The sequence below is a fragment of the Trematomus bernacchii genome, unplaced genomic scaffold (genome assembly GCF_902827165.1).
Source record: "Trematomus bernacchii unplaced genomic scaffold, fTreBer1.1, whole genome shotgun sequence".
NCBI lineage: Eukaryota > Metazoa > Chordata > Actinopteri > Perciformes > Nototheniidae > Trematomus > Trematomus bernacchii.
In genome coordinates, this window is record NW_022987790.1 from 261,077 (window position 1) to 282,810 (window position 21,734).

At 40.1% G+C, this 21,734-nt stretch overlaps 1 protein-coding gene and 1 pseudogene across 1 annotated transcript; one reads left to right on the plus strand and one right to left on the minus strand.

The window, feature by feature from the left end:
* The window catches only part of LOC117497638, a 39,090-nt pseudogene extending 25,131 nt beyond the window's left edge, over positions 1-13,959 (plus strand).
* Positions 13,960-16,818: 2,859 nt separating this feature from the next.
* Positions 16,819-20,909, minus strand: LOC117497662 (myelin-oligodendrocyte glycoprotein-like). The gene is made up of 3 exons (XM_034149663.1): positions 20,865-20,909; positions 19,820-19,875; positions 16,819-17,244 (listed from the first exon to the last, which is right to left on the minus strand). Exons 2-3 carry the CDS (start codon positions 19,866-19,868, stop codon positions 16,877-16,879), a joined length of 417 nt encoding a protein of 138 aa, XP_034005554.1. The 5' UTR covers positions 19,869-19,875; positions 20,865-20,909; the 3' UTR covers positions 16,819-16,876.
* Between the last annotated feature and the right edge of the window lie 825 nt (positions 20,910-21,734).

The following is a 21,734-nucleotide window of genomic DNA, read 5'->3' on the forward strand; positions in this document are numbered from 1 at the left end:
TACTTTTTTTTTTTCAAAATACCAAACAGATCATGCATTTTAGCCATGCCTCATTTCGCTCAATTTGAAAAATGTTAGCTCTGTTTTGCACGGTCTGATTCTGTGAGAACAGCACCATCTACTGGCCTGGCATATGTACTACAGCGTCTCCAGCGCTTTCGAACGGCAATGGCCGTGGCTGTCTCCTCCTGATTGGTGGAGTTGGCCCAATAGCCGTAGCGCCACCGTCCTGACGTCAGGACAGTGTTCAAATCTGGATCAGTTTTTATCAGATCCGTTGCAGCCCCTTTTTTAGAGATTTGGGTATGGAGGAAAATAGAGAGGGTTGTGTTTTCTGACACTTGGTGAGTTCCCTGGAACACCGGGGACACATATTCATGTATAAAAGACGTACAAAAGTGCATTTTGCATGATAGGTCCCCTTTAAATAAATATACTTATTTACTCTCTACCACTTTTATTACATAAGCCTACTTCAGTAATCAGGCAGGGTTGATAGTTAACTTTAATATTTAATGTACTTACTGGAAAAAAAAGAAAATATTTTATATCTTATGATTTTTTTAATTTGATTATATATTCATAACTTTTCAGAATCTGCTGGGCATGTTATGAATGTAGGTTTTGCAAAACAAACTTTTGCAAAACTTTTAAAAAGTGGACTTTCCACCTCACAGAATTACCAGCACATTCTATAACATTAACTTAATTGTTTGTTTATTTGAATGATAACAAAACATATTTAAATGGGGAACTTTTACTTTTATGATATTATTAAATGTTGTATTCAGGTATTGTTTGATTCACCTTATAAGCATCAGATGATAGACAATACACTTACTATATACGATGATAGAAGTAAGGTGCATTTATTGTATAATTAGTGACACAGCAGTGTTTAAATGCTGCTCAAAATGCAATTTAGTAGTAATAAACAGTTAGTAATTAGCCTTCTGCAAGTAAATACTCCTGATGTTTTTATGTTATGAGTAATTTTGCACTGCTGTTATTGTATTGAAATGTTCCTAATATTACACAGCAGCTGAGTTCACTTGAAAATAATATTGAACAGGAAACTTTTATTATTTTTAATTCATATCTGAATATGTATTTCCGCACTAAAAAACAAAGACAAGACGCCAACAGAAGAAATATGTTCTTTGCCACGTATGTACTCACTTTAAAGAAGCTGGAGCAAAAGTGCTCCTCACATAACACATTAACATGAGGTATTAAATGTTTAAATATGTATTTGTAGGGCCTGAAAAATGGGGCAAAGATTTCCCCGTGGCTAACGGGCCCAGACAGTCTCCCATCAACATCGTCCCTAAGGAGGCCCAGTACGACTCCACTCTGAAGTCTCTGAAACTCAAGTACGACCCCCTCCAACGCCAAGGGCATTCTCAACAACGGACACTCCTTCCAGGTGGACTACGAGGACGACGTCAACAGTTCCAGTAAGTTCCACCGCTCAGCTTCCAGTGTTAGGACACTAAGCCACAGAAATATAGATGTATATGCATTTTAAATGTAAAACATCTATAATCTTAATTGTCCTTGTTTCGTGTGATGTAAAGCGGTTGGCAAAACTAGATTTCTGCTGCAAAATAAATCATATATTATAATTAAGCAATAGCTCACGACAGGCCGTGGCTAAGGGGGTTGTCGACCCTCCTGTATACTGTATACAGTTAAATCGACCGGACTTCTTTGTGCAGATGTGAGCGTCCTTAACAACAGTCAATAAATCCTTGACAGCGGTCTGTCTGTTTCTGGATTAACAATGTGTCACGTGTTCTGAATTAACCAATCAGAATCGAGTATTCAACTAAACCATGTAATAATGTATTGTATTGTATAGTATAGTATTATATAGTATAGACTGCTGCAGTGGTAATATATATTTTTTGGCCGACCCAGAAGTTAGCATCACAAAGACTCCCTCAACAAAAGCAATGAGATTTTTCCAAATACTTTGTAATATTGCAGAACATTTGTTCAGCAGTATAATCCCTGCGTATTAACACCACTTTATGATATTTGAAGCTAACGTTAGGCTATAAAGGAACTTCACGGTCACATGCAGGCCTCACCTCGCAATTAAGCGCGCTCCCAGTTCACGCGTGCTCCACTAGCAGCAAACACCCACCCCCCGTCGACGTTCGCGACACAGAGGGCCTTGTCACATAACTTTGCGTGGGGCCACAAGTTGGCCAGGGGCAGCCTGGTCGTCCTCCACCGCTAAGCTAATGTAGCTAATGTTTCGCAGGAAGATATTTAAAAGCCTTGTTTAGTCACTTCTTAGAGACTGCCGTTTGTATGAAACACAGAAGCTTAAGACATTCACAAGTGGGTATTTACTGAGTGATTTTATGTCGTTAAACTAATAGTTTAAATCTCTTCATCTTGCATTAACCGCAGTCCTAATTTTAAGCTTAAATAAAAATATTTGATACAAGAAACTGCAAGAGATAAAATGCTGACTCATTCCGGGTATAAGGACTCATTCATGCACTCTTTACAGTGTTGTTTATATGGTATACTGTACACTCGTTATATTATGTATTCATTTCCAGAAAGGTTAAGCATAGTAAGCTTGATCTGGCTGTCCCATTCAGGCCCCCACCCCGCTGTATGTACTAAGTAGATAAGAGTGTGTGATGATGTCATCACTGTGTAAGTCTCTGGAGGACATCTGCCTAAAAAGTGTAGTGTTTATGATGATGACGTCATCAGTGTGTAATTTTCTCTGACTTTAAAAAGATAAGTGCTGCCCATTATAAAGACGAAATTATCTGGAAGTTATCTAATTGCAATTAATGACAATTCAGTTGCGATAAAGATCAGATGATGATTTCTCCATAATTGTTTCCATCAAAGGTCTGTAGAATGTGTAGAACTACAGTATTTAATTCAGACTGACATTTTGCATCTGTAATGACTTTTGTGCTCACCAGTCCTGACTGGAGGTCCTATTTCTGGAACGTACCGTTTGAAGCAGTTTCATTTCCACTGGGGAGCGAGTAATGACAGAGGCTCCGAACACACCGTCAACGGCATCAAGTTCCCCTGTGAGGTACTGAAGGAGCTGCTGCTTCACTAACCCTGCAGGAACAGGGCCTGAACAGCCTGTGGTCTGTGAGGGTGGAACTGTCCTGTCTTTGGCAAGATAATTCAGTAAACATTTAAGAGTAACACTGTTCTTAATGGTTCTGTATGAAAACACACAAGGGGCATTACTTCTGGAATTGTTTAAGAAAGAACTGGGGGTGACTGGAGTTTACATTACTCAATACAAAAACACATGGGTATTAAATTGATAGATTCCAGTGTCTTTAGTTCCAATATATTCAAATTAGGTTATTTTTGGAACCTATTAAGAAATAAACTAACTAGATGGATCGTTTCCATAAGTGAACAGTAATTCACATATCTGACCTGGGACTCCGTCTGCTTCAAAACGTAACGGGTTCTTTCTTGGCCCATGCCATACTATTTCACCAAGAGTCATAAAAATCGGACTGGTGGTTTAAATATCCACGTTATTGCACATGTTACAGTATATTTTGGATAAGATGACACACTTTCTGTAGCCTGGGTCTTCAAATGTGCCTCTTTCCCTGTTAGCTTCACCTGGTGCACTGGAACACTAAGTACCCCCAGCTTTGGAAAGGCAGCCAGCCAGCCTGATGGCCTTGCAGTGGTGGGGGTCTTCCTCAAGGTGAGTCATCCCTGACAAGCTCTCAGTCTGACTGCACTGGAGGCAGGGAGTTGGGGGTAGCTTTAAAGGCCGCTACACACCCACCTGAGACCAAAGAACGTGTACCGAAGGCGTCCCGACTTTTACGTCAGCTTCGTCACCTGCGTCGGCTGCGTCGGCTACGTCGCCCGCTACGCCGCCCGCCTACGAACACACCGCAAATACTTCAGTCGACGAGTGGCAATAACTGTCCTTACCAGCAGGCAGCGGTAGTGTGAACAGCCAATCCGAGCGATTGCTTGGGCCGACTTTCTCTGACCTCCCGCGGCCGATTCAACATGTTGAGGCATCGGGAGGTGTGAAAAGGTGCTGTAAAGACACGACGGTGCGGGGGACACAAACCTGAGTAGGGCGCCGCGAATGCCCGACTGCCTCTGACGGCCTCTGACTCCCAAAATCGGGCTGGTGTGTCCGGGCCTTAAGTATGCATGCCCTTCACAGGACGGTGTAAGGTTAAGAGGCAATCTAAATAAATAAAGCTGGGTTTACTGTAAATGTAACTGTGTTAGTCTCTGTCCTTCAGATCAGTGCCGCCAACCCCCGGCTTCAGAAGGTTCTGGATGCCTTTGACAGCATTAAGACCAAGGTAAAAATCAGTGGTGGGGGGTAAAAACGCTAGAGAAACTTAGCCTTCCATAAATTATTGGTCGATTTACTACTGTGCTTACCAATGTTTCCTAAAAGTCATACATGCTACTGTTACGATACATTCTGATAAGCCACTCGAAATATCAGGTTATAAGGTTTTTATCGTCAACAAATACATTTAACTGTGCAATACATACTTCCACTTTCACTACGGTTACCTGGCTGCTAAAAAATACTGCTATTGGTTTTTAATGTTGTCCATCTGGATGTGTATTTTTGTAAATTGTAATTTGTATAATTTCTATTTTTATCTTTTATATTGTATGCATGTCTCTGAGTCAATATTTTACTCTTTCTAGCTCTTTACTTTCTCTGTAACAATGTACATTTCCCCTCTGTTGGACGAATAATGGTATTCTGATTCTGATTAATAATCCGATAACTATTAAGAACTTCACTATCAGAGCAGTAACTATGATTAACTGTCAGAACAAGCAGAGTGAGGCTCGTACAAACTGCTACAAACTCAACGTACACTTCCAGCAAGAAGATGTATTACATGATGTATATCACAGATTGCATACATGTCTTTTTGCACAGTAACGGATGGTGTCTCTGCATTAGCATTGTTTTAGCTCACAGCAACAGTATTTAATAAATCTTCTTTTTCTAATAAACATAGTGTATGAATTTCATTTTTCATTTTCATTTTCATTTGTAATGTCATTGTTTTAGTGAAGCGCTAAATCATTTGGTAGCACATTAGCCCGGCATCGTTGAGTCTCGTTTTTATGTAGCCTTGTAATCTACCATATTATTATTATTATTATTATTAGCATCAAAATGATTGTACACCTGGTATAAACATTCACCCCCCTCTAGCTAGTTATTGTTTTTCAGTAGGTCTATGATATGCTAAACATAATAATGTCTTCTGTGGTGTTCAAAGTTGGTCAAATATTAGCTTTCCGTATCCTGAGCCTCACAGGCCGCCTATGTTAAAAACACACAAATCCATGCAAGACAAATGAGCTTATTCTGTCAATGAAACACATTTTTAATTCTTGGAAGACCTACAATTGTAATGGTTAACAATGAGTGACAACTGCTTCCCTTCCTTTCCTAACACCCTCTTCCCTGTTCCTCCGCCCTCACACCTGCAGGGGAAGCAGACCGTCTTTGCTAACTTCGACCCAAAGACCCTCCTGCCTGATTCTCTGGACTTCTGGACCTATGACGGCTCTCTGACCACGCCCCCTCTGTTGGAGAGCGTCAGCTGGATCGTCCTCAAGGAGCCAATCAGTGTCAGCCGTACTCAGGTGCGTACTCACTCTCTACTTTCATTAGATTTAAAACGAGTACTTCCTGTTTAATACACATTTCAGAGTTGATAACCTTGATTACTTCAACTGTGAGAAGTATGAGTATAACAATCTGTGGGGTGATTTTATAGAATGGTTTGGAGCAGGAGTTAAAACAAAGCACAAGCATAATTCAGTTTAAAAGGATGTACAGAAACACTTTTTTGGAAAACTATGAGAATGAAGAGAGGTGATTGAAGATGAGAAATTATTGTATTTGTATGTATAAATGTAAATGTAAGTAGGAATAACTTGCATAATGATTTAAAGGACAATCATTGATCAAGTAAGGGGTGGGAATTAATAAGCATTTGCTTCCTCCTACTCCCTTTCGGACACATAGGATTTTTTTTTAATTATTATTATTAATATGAAGACTTTTTTGTTGAATATATAAATATTATCATGAATGTGGATAAATATTGTATTTTAACAATACGGTATTCTGTTTTTCAAATTTTAATTTTTTTAATTTTTTTTTAATCTGTTCGAAATAAAGATTGAAATGAAATGAAATGAAAATTATGACTTATTGTGAATGTCCTGTGTGTCCTGTGTAAAAGCCACATAAACAGTGAAACACAATGATTCTGCTCTGATCTGCCAAAAAGTGGATATATACTTTTACCCTATATACCTTGATATAACAAATGTATACAAAAAACTGTGAATATAACATCCAGATATTTGGACATGCGCAGTGCTGTTTTTAACGTTGTTGGAAAAAAAATGCCTACGTAGGGTTACAAAACTGCTGCTGTACAATCTCTGTTCTTGAATTGCAGAATAATTATAGCTTGTTGTTTTAGTATTCAAATACAACTTGAAGTTTGAGAGCCAAACAACTGAAGTGAAGCCACATCTGGATTGCAGACTAAATATCATTTAAATATAGCTAGGAAGGTCATAGGGTGTTTCAGTGCACATACGCACATGTGCCTATATGTACATGCACAAAATAGCTTTGTGGCAGTTCTTAAATACAGACATTTGTCTTGGCAGTCCACAATACTAGATGTGGGTTGGACATGCTGCTTTTCTATTATGTAGTCTGGTGAGGATCCTGCTGAATTATCCAGTAGAAGTTCAAAGTGTTTCACTCAAAATTAGAAAATACAAGGCGTGAGGTGTTAAGCTTCAGGGAGTCTGAAAAAAACAAAAGAATATCCAATAAATAACTGCAGAATTAACATAGCTGGCTATTTCATCATAACTAGATTTTATTTTAAAATACCCTCTAGATCCTCTAATTATGTGTTTGTGCAAGCTTTAAGGAGCCTGGATGTTGGTTTAAACATTGCCAACGTCAAGAGGGTCAGAAGTCATATCATGCTTTAGAGCAGGGTGTGTCTGAGCCCTGAAGACCTTGTGTTTCACTCAGATTTCACTGACAGCCTGTATCTGCAGACTGCACTCTCTACATATTGAACACTGCCAACCTGTACCTTCATGTGACATACCGTAGGCTTTTCCTAAAGGTTTAACACTGTTTGACTACCCTAACAGATAGATGTCAGCTTTATGTAGTGAGGAATGTTTTTAATGTAGGAATACATATGTTGATACACAAGTAATGTACAGTTTAACGCTTACTTTGTTGTGGTGAAGAAGTGCAGCATTGCAGATTGAGCCTGCTGAGGCAGAGAAATCAGCCTAAAGCTCACCAGCTAGCTAAAGGCTAAATGGCTCCCAGAGGAAATGTTGTTTACTGCAGCCTGCTGCTTTAGTTTTTTCACACACACACACACACACACACACACACACACCACACACACACACACACACACCGCCCACACCACACGCACACGCACACGCATATGCACACGCACACACACACACACACGTACCATAACTGAAGTAAAAAGATATGATTCTACACTGTATTGAAGTAAACATGTATTATTTTGAATTGTATTTTAGTGAACATGTATTGTTTGAACTGTTTTATGTAATCACAACTCACTGATCCAGAGATTCTGTGTGTCACACACCAACATCGCTCCTTATCACCTCTAAAAGCCAGATGCTGTTTTTAAGTCGTTAAAAACATCGTTAAATAGGGGGAGGCCCCATGGGAAGGGAATGTGAGGTAGATAGGGTGGAGATAAACGTTGACTTTTGACCTGGTGTAACTTAGGATCTCACGTGCTGGTCAGACCTCTGATTGAACCCGGCCAGAAGCGAATCCAGCCAGTCAGGACACTTGGGGGAGGTGGTCAGCTTAAACAGCTCCTCCCCAGGGGCTCTCTAATTCGCTGTCGAATAAAAGGGGAAGGGAACAATTTTAACACATCTCCGCCCCCAAAATAGGGATATGTATATGGTTGGTTTTGTATGTAAAAATGCTTCTGGTTTGCTGAAGGCTGGTCTAGAGACGTGTAAACCGCATCCCAAACCTGAAGTCTGTACTTCTCGTTTCCTGAAGGCTGGTCTGTCTACCTGTAAACCGCGTCACAAACCTGAAGCCCGGAGTACTTGAGTACTCTGTATAACTTGTATATGTGTTTGGTTTCCTACTAGAAGTAAACTCAGATAATTTGTTATAACTTTGATTCCGGTTGTTTTCAATTCCTTCTTAATTTAATAGAGATCCAGCCTCATCCAACGAACGGCGCGTAGCAGAGGTGTTCTGCTCCAACAAGTGGTGACCCCGACGTGAAGTGCTTATCTCTAGAAAGGAACACCGATAGCCAGGGGACATAATCCAGTCCAGGGGGAGGACACAGAGATACTGGTGACAACTACACCAAGGCGCCATATACAAAAGGTGAGCAGACACCTGTTTTGACTATCAAAAAATCTGTGATTGATTATACTAAAAAATGTAGAGTTGTCAGCAGCGTTCTCAGTGTTCTTAGTCACGGTGGGAAATACAATACATATTACAAGTTGGGGATATTAGGGAAGTGCTTAGAGAAGGGTATTCAGTCCTGGACCTAGAGCAAAAAATAGTGTTTGAGAGAGGCGGGTAGGTTAGTCCCGGCCCTTCACTCACTAAATACGAAGACTGTAAGGCTGTAAAAGAAGTATAGGTTAAATTCCCCGTAAGTCAAAATAACATTGATTAATACGGTTGCTTTACAGTGCTTTAATTAAAGACTACGGAGGTGTAAAAACAGAAGGGTTAAATTCCCCGCAGATCATGATAAGATTGATTAATGCGGTTACCTTTCGTGGTGCTTTAAATGTATAACATTTCTGTAATTGTTATATGGTGGGTGATAGAGGAGGAGAGAGACGCGACCTCCAAATAATTATTTGGAACGACCGAATCTCATCACAAAACTGTTGTGGGGATAATCAGGCTCATTAAACGTGACGATAAAGAGATTTTGTTGACTGAGTTTTAACTCTTGACCTGAAGCCGCAATCGCCGTGAGGGGATTGTAGAAGCTTGCTTCTGGAAGTCACGCTATCTGTTGAAATAAACATCGCACAATAAAAATTTGCCTGACTGTAATATGATAAGGTATGAAAAGCTCTGTGTGATTTTTTTTAAGTCAAATCTGTGTAATACTTGAGAGAAAAATCCAGTAAAAAGAACTGTGGGTAAAGAATTGCAGAAGACATAGAGACAGAGAGCAACAAGCAGGTGGTATAATGTCTGAGACCCTACCTCCACCTTACGGAGATGATAGCTCACAAATGCCACTTATGAGTATCCCATCTAATACTCCTAGAAGAAAAACACATTGTTAGACCTGATATTCAGGGAAAAGGAATGTTGGAAATAGTAATGGTAGATATTGAAAATCTTAAACTGGATCAACCAACCATGTTAGTGAACCCTGCTAATATGGAGCTAAAACATGTAGAAAGAGAATTAGGTCCTAACATGCGAGCACAGTGCGATAATATGATAAGGACTATTAAACTGACCCCTTTTTGGAAATGGGATTTTCCGTTACACAACAGAAGACTCAATTCAGGCCTTAAAGAACGCTTTACAAACAAGTCAGGGAGAGTTTAATGTGTTGCTATGTTGCTCATGTGGGAGCTTACACTTTTGGGAAGAGATCTCCCCCCTTTCTCTGCTCCTGAGGTGCTGCAGGACTCAAGGCAGCATACAGGGTCAAAGACAGGCATGACCTCTGGAGAGGAAGAAAATCTAAATCTGAACAGACCACAGAGCCCATTAAAAGGTTTTATGGCCTCAACACAGAGAGGAAGATCTGGAGATTGTAAGGAACTCTCCCTAACTACCCACCCCCACCCAATCACAAGGGCAAGAGTGTGCCTCTCACCAATAAACAAATCATCTCTTAACCAAGTCAGATTTCAAAATAGCCATAGCCATAGTTGTTAAGAAAAGAGGGAGATTCAAAAAGTTATCAATAATTGCCCAGTATGATTAAATAATACAAACGAACACGTATCAATATAAGTCAGATAATATAGACGAGGTCAATCATGGAAGAAGGCTGACATTTAATGCCTGATATATAAGTAATAGTAATAATAAATATATAGCTGATATTAAATAACTGATGTATAAGGCTCGATATTTCTGAAAATAAGAACACCGTTAACGGCGTTCTATTTCAGAAAAAGGGGGAAAAGGATAGGATATACATCAGACAATATGTATGTGAGATTATTACGTTTTTAGGAGAAATTTATCAATTTAAAATACTAGTTTTGGTATTTTTTGTTTTGTTTTATTTGTTGCTTTTAAGAGAAATTGATACATTTAAAATAATCTAGCTTTGGTTATTTTTTTGTTTTGTTAGTTTGTTCCTTTTTTGTTTTATTTTTATTTTTGTTCTATTTTTATTTTTATTTTTTATTTTTTATTTTTATTTTTTATTTTTTATTATTTTTTTATTTTTGTTATTATTTTCTGCATAGTCTCTTGTCCACACTCCAGTCTAGTTGGTGCCGCCAATAAACACTAAAGAAGTAGAAGAGATGATTTCAAAACCATATTTCCAGCAACTTAAGGGCTTGGTATGAGACTTCTCCACACAGGCTGCTGACGTCAAAAGGGGGACCCGAGAAACACAAGGCCAACACAGCAGATTACGTCTGGTTGGAGGGGACCTCTCATGCCGTCCGCCCAGATGGAAAGGGAGACAACTGGTACCACTGGAGCCAGTGTGCGGTCGGGAAAAACACCTGCGAGGACCCTAGACGACATCAGGACAGAGTTGGCCCTCGTCGCGAGGACCCTAGACGACATCAGAACAGATCTGGCTCTCGTCAAGGCAGTCGACCCAGGAGGCGCCATCAGCGGGCCGGAGGAGGAGGATCAGGCCACATCTCTCTAGCAAGCACCCCAGAAGCCGCCGTCAGCGGGCTGGGGGGACGAAGACATGGCAAACCAAGACGGCACAGGGAACTCCATTTCCCGCTGAAACAGGTTGATATAGCCGGTGTGGAACTTTGTCTGAACAATCCATTTTTTGAGGAACTTTCAACTTTATTTTTATATCCCACAATTTAAGGGATTGGTATTTTTTATTCTACAGAACTATGTGTTACCAAAAGAGGGAAAAGTATGACAATGTCTTTTCTAATTTCTGTGGCTACTTTTATTGCCATTTTAGTGACATGTGGTTGTTGTTGTTGTTGTGTGCCTTGTATCTGCTCATTGTGTGTTAGACTCATCAGTTCCACCATTGAGGGAAGAGTAAAGATGACTCAGCTGACAAGGACTTTGCTTTTTAGACATATTTTATTCTGCCTCCACTGTCATAAGAAGTTCTTGTTGTGGACTGTTCCTAAAGGTTTAAAGTGCTCTATATCCCAGCTTCTGATGGGTTTATATAAATGTTGGACAGACACAGTAAGAAAAAAGAATGACAGTGGTAATGTTTCAAATGCTATATGTTGATCTCGTGAGGTGAGATCAAAAGAGGGATTGAAGTAAAAAGATATGATTCTACACTGTATTGAAGTAAACATGTATTATTTTGAATTGTATTTTAGTGAACATGTATTGTTTGAACTGTTTTATGTAATCACAACTCACTGATCCAGAGATTCTGTGTGTCACACACCAACATCGCTCCTTATCACCTCTAAAAGCCAGATGCTGTTTTTAGTCGTTAAAGACATCGTTAAATAGGGGGGAAACCCCGTGGGAAGGGAATGTGATGTAGATAGGGTGGAGATAAACGTTGACTTTTGACCTGGTGAAATTTAGGATCTCACTCTCTGTTCGGAACTCTGATTGACCTCGACCAGAAGTGAATCCAGCCAATCAGGACACTTGGGGGAGGTGATCAGCTTACACAGCTCCTCCTCACGGAACTCTGATTCGCTTGGGAGAAAAATGGGAAGGAAGAGTCGACAAATCTCCGCCCCAAAGATAGAGATGAATACTGATGTTTTTGAGTGTGAAGTCGCTTTTTGGTTTGGTGAGTTTGTTGGTCCTGATATCTGTGTCCGCATCGCATCACAAACCTGAAGTCCAATTTCTTTTTGGTTTGATGAGTTTGATGGTCCTGACGCCTTTATCCGCATCGCATCACAAATCTGAAAGTCCGGAGTGCTCGAGTACTCTGTATAACTTGTATATGTGTTTGGTTTCCTACTAGAAGTAAACTCAGATAATTTGGTATAACTTTGATTCCGGTGTTTTCAATTCCTTTCTTAATTTAATAGAGATCCAGCCTCATCCAACGAACGGCGCGGAGAGGGGGGCTATTCAGCCACCAGAAAAGTGTTCTACTCCAACATAACGCATGCATACAGTATGTGCGGGGAAGTTTTGTAATGCCCACCTAGTCAGAAATGGTTGAATTAGAAGGAATACTTTCTGTCATGACTTTCTTGGCTAACTAATCGTGTGGACATTTTCTTATGGCTCTTCCCCTAAACAACTCTTAAATCCAATGAACCAAAACAGAGGTTCCAAAGGCTTAGTTGGTGAAGACAGAGATTCAAACCCCAGTAGAAGCCCTCTCCAGGTGACAGGTGACGTGGATATTGACCTGTTTTTCTGGCTCTGCCTGGAGGTGTTGGCCTGTCTGAAACCAAGTCATGGATTCTTTATAACAAACACCATTTCAAGCATTGGGTACTTATCAGTGATCCAGTATTAGAAAACCTCATGGAGCATGGAGTCATGTGATCATTGGTGTGGTCACTTTGTTAAAGACAGGAGCAAAGCTTTCAGCTGTTTTCCACAAGGTGGTAAATGGATCACATGTTGAGGTGGGTGGCATATAGTGACTCTCTTTAATTAGTCAAGTATAATATATCAATAAGCAACTCTCTAAAAATATATGTTTCAGTTAGAATAAAGAGACACTAGCAGCGAGTTTTCTCTTTGGGTATGATGAATTGAGTTTGTAACATACAGTCCGCACTGACAGACAGTTGATTTCTGATGTTGTCGCCACCATGCACAACCTTGGAATTGCTTGGAGTAGATTTGTTTGAATACAACAATGGTGCTTGAGCTGGCAAGAAAGATTAGCAGTGCACTCCTATATCTGCACTTGGAGTGAACCCCAATCCTGACCTATATAGAGTTGTGCAGTATTGAGTCATAAAACCCCTAAAAACACAACATTTTACCACTTCCGTTTCCTTCGTCCAAGTCAAGGTTTTTTTTAACGTGTTTGTGGTTAGAAGCCTGGAATGAGACGTCTGGAAAATCATACAAGACTTTTACGTTTGGTTCTACTACATGAAATACGTCAGTAAATACCCCACTGGTGAATGTCTGAAACTGTCATTAATACGGCTGTTGCTACCAGGTGACTAAATGAGACTAAACGTCATCACGGCGACACGAGTCGGTCTTCAGCTTGGTGGTGGTGATCGCAGACATGTGACCATGATGTAGTTGGTTTACAGCCAAACGTTAGATTTTTACTTCAGCCGACTGCAGTTATGCTTCAAAAATCATAATCAAGTGTGGATATGTGGAGATTATCCTGCTGAACAAATGAATCACAATGAATCCTTTTTTTGGCTCTTGCCTGGCTGTCCCAGATCGGATGACATTTTCATATTGTTGATTTTTTTTCAAGTGTTAGGCATTCTTTTTTTATGTCTCAACGAAACATTGAAAATAGTAAACAGTGTATACAATCTATATTACACCAACATAGTGTGGTGGGTACGTGTCCAGGACACAGGTTCATTGATTTAAACACCGTGTCTCTCCTTCTTCATCAGATGACCAGGTTCCGCGGCCTCCTCTTCACCGGAGAAGGAGAGGCTCCATGCTGCATTGTGGACAACTACCGCCCCCCCCAGCCTCTGAAGGGCCGTCAGGTCCGTGCCTCCTTCAAATAAACAACGCTTCATCTTCACTGCTTCCTCCTTCCCTCCTTACACAAACCTTCATTCTCCTATTATATCCACATGCAGTCAGCTTATACTAGCCTTAAGGAAATGAACTTGAAGTAGATCTGCTTAAAGTTTCTATAATATAGACTTACTGGATGTATCTTGAACAAAATAACAGATTTTTGAGCTTTGACACTATAAAGACATATTTAAGCTTATCATATCAAAAGTCCAGATGATATTTAAGATATTTCAATTTACATTGAGCCACGGATATGGAATATGAAATACATATTATCCCCTTGGTCAGACACTGCCTTAATACAGACAAAGGTGGCCTAATATTTTAAGTCTTTATAGGCTAACAGAGGGACCCGAGATCTCCTGAAATCGTCACAAAGAGAGACAGGATTTCTGGCTCCTAATCTCATAATTAATTATAATTTAAAATAGTAGTGTCTATTGATGTGTGCCAATATAATGTGCTTTTTCATTCACTAAATATACTCAAAATAGAAGCCAATATATTCTAAAACTTAATTAATACAATTGAAAAAAAAATAATAGATATTATTTTTTGTTAGCAGCATTGCACTGAAGGAAAGAGATATACAGAATATTTTGCTGTATACTATAACTATATGTAAACCTACACCTATCTACGGTGAATGTAGCATAAAGGACGTGATGTTTGTCAGGTATAACAACAAAGATGTCTCCATGCTTTTTAATACAACAACTATATGCCTTGTTTGAAAATGAAAACATTTATCCATTTTCTGATATAGATTGTGAAAGCTAAAGTTTGTATTGATGCCTCAGTTTGAAAAGAAGTGATCCTGAGTTTGGGTGTAACATCCTGCAGTCTGGCCACCTCTGATAAACCAGCCCTTCTACACATGTAGGTTTTGATTTACACTGAAATGTATGTCAACAAGTTTCACATAACTGTATTAGGTTGGTTGAAAGCAATACTATTAGTTGAATCTAATATGTTATGTTGTTTGACAGTCAAACCTAGAATTGGCCGATGGTGCTTGTACGCACTAATGCATGTAAAAGAAAATGGTATCCAATCATTTTGGTTGATGTCTCTCCATTTCATATTAATACTATGCCAACTGAACTACCTATCACCACTGTGCATTACACATTGCTTAATGTAAGAGCTGTTGAGTTGGAACGAATTGAAAGGATTAACTCATGACTATGCATTACAGTGTCAACATAAAATGTGTCATTAAATTCAGAATTTCTATCTTCATTAATCTTTTAACTTGAATTTAGAGAGACCTGCGCAATGACAATGAGTGTGGCTAGTGGACCTTTAATCTACACCAACCTCCCCTCCACCAACTCACTGTCAAGTTCTGCTATGAGCTACTCTGCACACTTTACATCCTGTGTTTATAGTTTAATTGAATTGTGTATTTTATATATTGCATCTTGTAACTTTAAGGTTGCATTGGATTTATATTGTAGATATGACCCCCCTAGGATTTGAGGTTCCACACACACTTAAATCATGTTCACATGGATAGGCTACCAAACACATTTGCACACTTAAATAGGTATGTTTCTATTTGGGTAGTAGATTTAAACTATAGTGCTATCACTATGGGCAGCAACGCTGTAACTATTGACGATACATCCAGCAAAACGCCTGGCTGGGTGTATATTTCCCTGACTTATTGTCCCAGTCTGGCCCTGCTACACCCTGAACAACGCTGTGTTATTTTATCTACACAAACTCTGGGTTCAGCATGTTGGCTCATTTTGTTGTTGGGTTAAATCTACAGTGTGGGGGGGGGTGATTTTAAACTGGCAGCTCTCTGTTTACTGACTGTAAAAGTGTAAGTATCTCCTGATTCAGTTCAGAGAAAATATAATGTTCATATCTGGCGCCACGTACTGTCAGAAGATTACTGTCCTCTGGTTAAGAATGTCTGTATATTTTCTAATATTTCATCTCTGAGGCGTGTTGTGTGTGTGTGCTGTGTGTGTGTGTGTGTGTGTGTGTTGTTGTGTGTGTGTGTGTGTGTGTGTGTGTGTGTGTGTGTGTGTGTGTGTGTGTGTGTGTGTGTGTGTGTGTGTGTGTGTTGTGTGTGTGTGTGTGTGTTGTGTGTGTGTGTGTGTGTGTGTGTGTGTGTGTGTGTTGTCCTAGCATTACCATACTTGTGGGGACCCTACATCTGTTTACACAGTCACTGTGGGGACTCGCCTCCCTTATGGGGACAAAATAGAGGTCCCCATGAGGGGAATCATTCATTTAGGGTGAGACTTGGTTAGGTTTAGTGTTAGGGTTGGTCAATATTTTGTGTTTAAAACCTATTTAAAAACTCCTGTGGTAAAATCTAAAGTTTATAAAAGCCCTGTTTGGTCTGGGTTAAAAATGTTTTTAAAAAATGGAATACAGGGATAAAAGAGAGCAGTGGCCGCAGCACAGAGCGTATGCGGCGGGGTTAAAACCTGTACTCCTTTCTGTGTTGTTAGTTTTGCTGATAGTATGTAAAGTCTGTCTTGTTTATTAAGTGTCATGTCTGTGCATTAAAAATAATGCAGTACAAAAATAAGAAACAAAAATAGGAACAAGAAAACAAACACAAATAGAAACAAAAGAAGAATTGAAAAAATTACAAAAGCAATAATAAGAAAAAGAAACAAAAGAAACAAAAACAACAGCAAAGAAATAAAGCAGTGTCAGTCTAACGTTGATCCAGTTGTTTCTCCAGCTCTCTGGTTGTGCAGCAGCTGTGGAAAATACAGATAGTAACATCATGTGGACATGGAGAAAACCTCTTTTCATACAATTTTACAATGTATTAATGACCTTGCATGTTTATTTACCATTTCACATAGAGCTACCATCTGCATATTTAACAAAAAGTGAAGTTTTAATTGAAATACAGCACTTCTACTGAGGTTACTCACCAGTGATGTCCAGCCAGCATATGCTATAGTTACTCCCATCAGGTGTGCGTATGGCACACACATAAAACCCAGAGTCATTGGTCCTGAGTCTGGAGACATGAAGTGTGAGGCGTCCTTCTGTGAGGACGTCTTTGTCCCACTGGACTCGTCCTGAAAACTGTGGATCCTGAGACTCTGGGAGTTCATCACCTTTGTATAGATGAAACAGGACGTAGGGTCTGCTCTCAGTATACATCTCACAGTAGGTAGAAATGGATCTGAAGTTAGTGTCTGTTCTGGTGCTGAAGGTCCACTCCAGGGTGATGTTCTGGTTCTCCTCTGCCTGATGGGAAGTCTGAGTCACATTCACTACAAATGTTCCTGTGGAGGAGACATAGAGGGACTCTTTAAACTGCAGCTATGTTCCTGTGGAGGAGACACAGAGGGACTCTTTAAACTGCAGCTATATTTCTGTGGAGGAGACACAGAGGGACTCTTTAAACTGCAGCTATATTTCTGTGGAGGAGACACAGAGGGACTCTTTAAACTGCAGCTATATGTTTCTGTGGAGGAGACACAGAGGGACTCTTTAAACTGCAGCTGTGTTCCTGTGGAGGAGACACAGATAGACTCTTTAAACTGCAGCTATGGTCCTGTGGAGGAGACATAGAGGGACTCTTTAAACTGCAGCTATGTTCCTGTGGAGGAGACACAGAGGGACTCTTTAAACTGCAGCTATATTTCTGTGGAGGAGACACAGAGGGACTCTTTAAACTGCAGCTATATTTCTGTGGAGGAGACACAGAGGGACTCTTTAAACTGCAGCTATATGTTTCTGTGGAGGAGACACAGAGGGACTCTTTAAACTGCAGCTGTGTTCCTGTGGAGGAGACACAGATAGACTCTTTAAACTGCAGCTATGGTCCTGTGGAGGAGACATAGAGGGACTCTTTAAACTGCAGCTATGTTCCTGTGGAGGAGACACAGAGGGACTCTTTAAACTGCAGCTATATTTCTGTGGAGGAGACACAGAGGGACTCTTTAAACTGCAGCTATATTTCTGTGGAGGAGACACAGAGGGACTCTTTAAACTGCAGCTATATGTTTCTGTGGAGGAGACACAGAGGGACTCTTTAAACTGCAGCTGTGTTCCTGTGGAGGAGACACAGATAGACTCTTTAAACTGCAGCTATGGTCCTGTGGGAGGAGACATAGAGGGACTCTTTAAACTGCAGCTATGTTCCTGTGGAGGAGACACAGAGGGGACTCTTTAAACTGCAGCTATATTTCTGTGGAGGAGACACAGAGGGACTCTTTAAACTGCAGCTATATTTCTGTGGAGGAGACACAGAGGGACTCTTTAAACTGCAGCTATATGTTTCTGTGGAGGAGACACAGAGGGACTCTTTAAACTGCAGCTGTGTTCCTGTGGAGGAGACACAGATAGACTCTTTAAACTGCAGCTATGGTCCTGTGGAGGAGACATAGAGGGACTCTTTAAACTGCAGCTATGTTCCTGTGGAGGAGACACAGAGGGACTCTTTAAACTGCAGCTATATTTCTGTGGAGGAGACACAGAGGGACTCTTTAAACTGCAGCTATATTTCTGTGGAGGAGACACAGAGGGACTCTTTAAACTGCAGCTATATGTTCTGTGGAGGAGACACAGAGGGACTCTTTAAACTGCAGCTGTGTTCCTGTGGAGGAGACACAGATAGACTCTTTAAACTGGCAGCTATGGTCCTGTGGAGGAGACATAGAGGGACTCTTTAAACTGCAGCTATGTTCCTGTGGAGGAGACACAGAGGGACTCTTTAAACTGCAGCTATATTTCTGTGGAGGAGACACAGAGGGACTCTTTAAACTGCTGCTATATTTCTGTGGAGGAGACACAGAGGGACTCTTTAAACTGCAGCTATATGTTTCTGTGGAGGAGACACAGAGGGACTCTTTAAACTGCAGCTGTGTTCCTGTGGAGGAGACACAGATAGACTCTTTAAACTGCAGCTGTGTTCCTGTGGAGGAGACACAGATAGACTCTTTAAACTGCAGCTATGGTCCTGTGGAGGAGACATAGAGGGACTCTTTAAACTGCAGCTATGTTCCTGTGGAGGAGACACAGAGGGACTCTTAAACTGCAGCTATATTTCTGTGGAGGAGACACAGAGGGACTCTTTAAACTGCAGCTATATTTCTGTGGAGGAGACACAGAGGGACTCTATAAACTGCAGCTATGTTTCTGTGGAGGAGACACAGAGGGACTCTTTAAACTGCAGCTATGTTCCTGTGGAGGAGACACAGAGGGACTCTTTAAACTGCAGCTATGGTTCCTGTGGAGGAGACACAGAGGGACTCTTTAAACTGCAGCTATGTTCTGTGGAGGAGACACAGAGGGACTCTTTAAACTGCAGCTATGTTTCTGTGGAGGAGACACAGAGGGACTCTTTAAACTGCAGCTATATTTCTGTGGAGGAGACACAGAGGGACTCTTTAAACTGCAGCTATGTTTCTGTGGAGGAGACACAGAGGGACTCTTTAAACTGCAGCTATGTTCCTGTGGAGGAGACACAGAGGGACTCTTTAAACTGCAGCTATGTCCTGTGGAGGAGACACAGAGGGACTCTTTAAACTGCAGCTATATTTCTGTGGAGGAGACACAGAGGGACTCTTTAAACTGCTGCTATGTTCCTGTGGAGGAAACACAGAGGGACTCTTTAAACTGCAGCTATGTTCCTGTGGAGGAGACACAGATAGACTCTTTAAACTGCAGCTATGGTCCTGTGGAGGAGACACAGAGGGACTCTTTAAACTGCAGCTATATTTCTGTGGAGGAGACACAGAGGGACTCTTTAAACTGCTGCTATGTTCCTGTGGAGGAAACACAGAGGGACTCTTTAAACTGCAGCTATGTTCCTGTGCTGCTTTACATATAACAGCTTTAAAGAGACAAACTAACCAGAGACACAGGAGGTGAGGAAGAGGAGCTGCAGGATGAGGAAGATCATCTTCTCCCTGAGAGGGACATACACACACACACACACACACACACACACACACACACACACACACACACACACACACACACACACACACACACACACACACACACACACAACATTAGAAGACACACAGTCTGTCTGTAGTTATTATCACAATACTTCAGACTGACACCAGGAACAGTAATGAGCTTCTGACACTAGGTGGCGCCAGATATCAATATTATCGTCTCTTTAAACTGAATCAGAACATAGTGTTTTATTTGTACTTCTTTTTTTTCACTTTTGCTGTAACAATGTACCCTCTGTGGGACGAATAAAGGTCTGATTTCTGATTCAATACAGCAGTCTGTCTTTGACTGTTATTATTATAATCTCTTTTATTATTTACTATTATTATTGGATTTTTGCTATTATTATTTTTATAATTTCTGTGTATTTATTATTGTTATTATTTTGTACTATAATTATCATCATTCTTATTTATTTTTTTATAATAATCTTTCAATAATCTGAACTATTATTATTTCTTAATTTTTTTTATATACAATTTATCCTTCGTAATTTATTATTATAATTCATATTATTTACTAAATCATCATATTTATAATATCTTTTGTACTATTTATTATGTTTTTAGAATTATTATTTATTTATTTTAGAATTACTAATATAGTTATCTGCCACTCTATTGAGTGCAGTCGATGTTTGCTGTGTCACGGAGAGGAAGGGTGTGGTTGCTAATTGGATCAGCCTTCAGACAGAAACAGGGACTCTCATTAATAATGAAAACTGTATTCCTGTATTGTTCATGAAACTGGAAGCTCTCCACAAAATACTGTGTAAAAAGCATTTTCCCGAGATGTATTTTTTGTAGTTTAACCAATAGGATACCCCGGATGTTTCCAGTCGTTTTGGTAGCACTTTAATTCATAACCACGAGGTCATTGAGGTGTGGCTTTTAGTTCCCTATATCCTAACAGGAGAACAAAGATGTGATCTTACCTGTAAACCTTTGGAAAGTGGAGAGATCTCCTGAGTCTGGAGACAGCAGGATTCCCAGCATCCCTCAATGATTGGTCCCTGAACTGCACTACCATACATGTTACATCTAGAAAACAGCTGTTCAGATCAATAAGCAGGCAGTGGATCTCCTTCTCTCTGATTGGCTGATTGCAGTCTTTCAATATCAACAGTCCACTCTTATTAATAAAGCAAAGGTTCCCATTGGTCGCCTTTCCCTGATGCATGCAAATTAGTAACCCCCCCCCCCCGCAGTTTACTGCCTCCTGATTGGTCCGTGTGTTTTTAGTTTCACTTTCAAGACTTGGCAGGAATTCAAGGCAGCTGCAGTGTTGTGTTCATGAAGCAGAGAAACATGAGGATGAACAATAGTGTGAAAGAATAAACACCTTTATTATAACACAACGGAATAAAACATTTTAACACTTTGAAGTCGATCCAATACGACATTTCCAAATATTTCCTCCTGTAGGACATTCAATGCAGGTTGTGTCACTTTTAAGTCAAAAAGTAAATAAAATTGATGTATTTATAATGTGTAACATTTGAGAATGACATTAAGTGCAGCATGGTAACAATATCAATCAGTAAACAAAGGGTTTGATGACCTTACAGCTGAATGATAAAACTCAGTGAAAACTGAAATTAAAAAGTATAAAAATGACACTTTACAGATGTTACACTGAGCTCCTTTCTGACTCTTAAATCAGATGTTGGAGAGTCTCACTTTATGCTCAGATTCAGACGGAGATATGTAAGTCCGGATGGTTTGTTTCTCTGATGAACTCTCAATCTGTATGACTGCATTGTGGGTTCTTCTCTCATATCTAGGAATACAAACTTTCCAAATGC

Bases quoted from the DNA above. Each gene is read 5' to 3' on its own strand.
- LOC117497662 (XM_034149663.1), bottom strand. From the start codon at position 19,868: ATGATCTTCCTCATCCTGCAGCTCCTCTTCCTCACCTCCTGTGTCTCT. The intron at 17,245-19,819 runs GTTAGTTTGTCT...TCTCCTCCACAG, and splicing joins CCTCACCTCCTGTGTCTCTG to GAACATTTGTAGTGAATGTG.